A 3,584-nucleotide genomic window follows, 5' to 3' on the forward strand; every position below is an offset into this window, starting at 1 on the left:
GCCTGCTAGTGGCATAGGAGTGCCATCAGCAGTCATAACCGACACAGACGAGACAAGTTACACGGACACAAAAGATTTATCATCGTATGTCATATGATGAGATGCTCCCGAATCAAGAATCCATATGGAAGGAGATATATCTGACATACCAGAGGAGTTCAAACCTTTAGAAGAGGTGGTAGACATGGCATGTGATTGAGTGGCAAGAAGATTTTTTTGAAGTTGTTCTGCAGTATCAAATATTTGGGAAGCAGTCTCAGATGAGTATACAAAACCAGAACTAGAGCCAATGGTAGAAGGAGCAGAAGCAACAATATTGGACGATGACCCCCTAAAATTCTTCTTATGTGTTCTCCCCAATTTCGGACAATGTGCTTGAAGAGAATCATCCTTAGCATTAGCCATAACAAATAATGACAGGAAAATACGACAAATACAATCACTGAGACAAAATAAATTAGGGATAATCTGGTGCTGTTGGAGCCCGATTTCTACCCCTACAGACGTCGTTTCGTCGATCCGACCGTTGAAGACGAAGACCTGAATGATGCGAACCTGCTGTCCAAACATCAGCCCGATCCAACGGTTAACGAATGCGTAATCGATGTTTTTGTATGTCTGATTTAACAAAATCGGGAATAGGGTTACTCTTTTCTTTTCTCTTTTGGTGGTTGTCTTTCCTATCAAAATAATCTCTCTCTTCTCTACGGTAGATTCCAAAATCAACTAAAGCTCTTTGATACCATGTTAACAATGAAAATAGGAAGAAAGAGGAAGAAGAGAAACAACCACTCTAGGGTTTCATAACATATAATGAACCAAACTGAAGTTAATAGAGTTACAATGAGTATATTATAAAAGAATAGAATTGTCTAAAATACCCTTACTACTTATATATAATAATATTATCTAACATTGAAAATAATATACACTTTAGTTTCACTTTTAACCTATGAGTCGTTCAATAAAGAGACGTGAATTATTAGTGAAAACTCAAAGTTTGAACTCTTATTGTAATAATTTTTACTCATGTTTTACTTACTTCACAACCTAAGATCTCTTTTCTACTAGAAAAAGTAGTGTCATCGCATGCTATAATACTTTTACTTTTACACTTTGAAATTTAATGATATAAATGATAGAATAAAGTTATACTTATCTCATAAGTGTAGTTTAGGTGGTAAAGTATATATTGAAATGCAAGTTCGAACTTACAATACTTTTTTTATCCGCATTTAATGAATATGATTTTTGTTGTTAGATTCATTAGACCAATAAGAAAATACAACTATAACTAAATTGTTTATTGTACCTTCAAACATTGGAGTTTAGTTGGGTGTGGTATGGTATTCAATAATCAATCAATCATGGGAAGTTATGTCATTGTTTTATATTTAATTAATATTAAAATAATTTAAACTTTATGATGATTTTGTGTTAGATGTACTGATATTCAATCAAACTCAAGATACATACGAACTTTTATGTAATTTATATCATATAATGGACCTAATTGTTATACATGTACCCAAATGAAAATTAAATTTTGCTTTTTGTTATAAGAATTCCTTTTAATTATTGGCAGGGTTTAGTTGAAGAAGCCAAACTGGACTTGTTTAATATACCTATATATCATCCTACTATAGAGGAAGTCGAACAAATTATTAAGGCAGAAGGATCTTTTATCATCAAAACATTGAGGACTTTTAAAATAGGTTGGGATGCAAACCTACAAGAAGATATGAATGATTATGTTGTTGATAGAAAAATGAGAGGAGTATTCATATCTAAATACCATAGAGCTCTACTCGAATCTCTTTTAATAGCTGAGTTTGGTGAAAATATCATGGACGAATTGTTTTCAAGGTTTGCAAAACTAATTCAACTATTTATTGAGTTAAAGTCACCAGATTTGATGAATATAGTGTTATTCATGACTAAAAACTCTTGAAAAAGGTGGAGTCAATATTATAACATTAATATAAATTAGAATAACAAATAAATATATTTTTAACTACATCAACAATAAATAAAAATAAAGGTACTTGGTTAGGTAAATATTGGTCGAAGTGAAAATGTTGTGTTAGTGAATATATATGATATAATTACAAAGGTTTCAACGTGAGATCATTAGAATGTGCATATTTGTTTTTGTATTTTTGTTAGTAAATGAGTATGAATTATACTCATTTTAATTAATAATTAGCTAAATTATATTTGTAACTTTGTTTTTGTGTTTTTTAGATTTCATTTTGATTTCGTATATATTAAATAATTTAGTTCTTTACATTAAAATTCACAAGATTTAACGACTTACTAGCTCATTATATAATTTGACATATGAGCACAAATAAATCTTTTTTTATATATTAATATCAAATAAATCTTTTTACTATAGCTTTTTTATATTTAGTTTTTTAATTATACAACTTGATATCTAAAGAGTTTTGATAATGCTAAATACAAAAACAAATATATATATATATATATATATATATATATATAGTATTACAGAGTCAACTTTAATAAATATTATAGTGATATTCACCTGAAAAAATTATTTATCGAAATATTAATAGTATCAATAAATGTCTAAATGAAAAAAAAAAACTCTTTTTATATAAAATAAAAAAAATATCTTAAATATAGTAGAGGTAAAAGGTATAGATGGCGGGTGAAAAGGAAAAAACTTCTAAGAGATATCAAAGTAACTTAAAGATGTTTGCACAAACAAAGCCCAATAAGTTCTTATGTGACAACCCATTATCGTAGGTATCGGCTAGGAAGAAAACTTTTATCATCTAACTCTATATGTATATATACTCTTACTTCCACATTAATTTTATACGAATTATCTATTTTTTAGAACATGCATTTTAGAAAATTCAAATTTTTTGACCAAAAAATATTTTTTAAGTTTTTTAAAAGTTTTAAGTATTTTGGAATATAAATGTATCTAAAAAAATTTGAAATTTGTGTTTTAAAAAAAAAATCGAGTTTTCCAAAATATTTTTGTTCTAGAAAAATTAAACTAAGAAGTGTCACATAAACTCGAGAGTCTCATATTCTCCTTGCGAATAGAAAATGGATTTTGAAATTTAATAGTACAAAATAAAATATAACTATATTTATTTGTGAAATCACTGGTTTGAATCCATGATATATCTCTTTTCTATATTTTATATGTGTGAGGTTCATTATTATATTGATTTGACGAGAAAAAAATCTTACAACAATAAATATATAACTTATATAATTATATAATGGGTTAATTAATGTTTATACATGTACCCAAATACTTGTAAAACATAAGTTTTTGTTTTAACTTGTGATTTGCTTTTTGTTATAAGATTTCCTTAAAATTTAGTTTTCTTTTCTTTTTCAAAAACCCTTTTTTGAAAAAAAAAATACTAAACTATCCCCTTTAAAAAAAAAATATACCAAAATACTCTTTTTCTTTTTTAAGTTATAAGTCGTCATTTGCAATGGCGACTTCCTTAAAGAAGCCCAAGTTTCAAATGGCGACTTACCACATCATTTTTTTAATAAAAAAAAAAATCAATATATTTTTTTAATTTTTAATG

At 27.3% G+C, this 3,584-nt stretch overlaps 1 protein-coding gene across 1 annotated transcript in view; it reads left to right on the forward strand.

Moving 5' to 3' along the window:
- LOC101506278 (probable jasmonic acid carboxyl methyltransferase 2) overlaps window positions 1-2,162 on the forward strand; it is an 11,662-nt gene extending 9,500 nt beyond the window's left edge. The window contains exon 4 of the mRNA XM_004493278.4: window positions 1,586-2,162. Within this exon, the coding sequence (XP_004493335.2) occupies window positions 1,586-1,951 (366 nt within the window). The 3' untranslated portion in view covers window positions 1,952-2,162. The remainder of the gene's footprint in view (window positions 1-1,585) is intronic.
- Window positions 2,163-3,584: the final 1,422 nt, after the last annotated feature.

The sequence above is a fragment of the Cicer arietinum genome, chromosome 3, assembly GCF_000331145.2.
Source record: "Cicer arietinum cultivar CDC Frontier isolate Library 1 chromosome 3, Cicar.CDCFrontier_v2.0, whole genome shotgun sequence".
Classification (NCBI taxonomy): Eukaryota; Viridiplantae; Streptophyta; class Magnoliopsida; order Fabales; family Fabaceae; genus Cicer; species Cicer arietinum.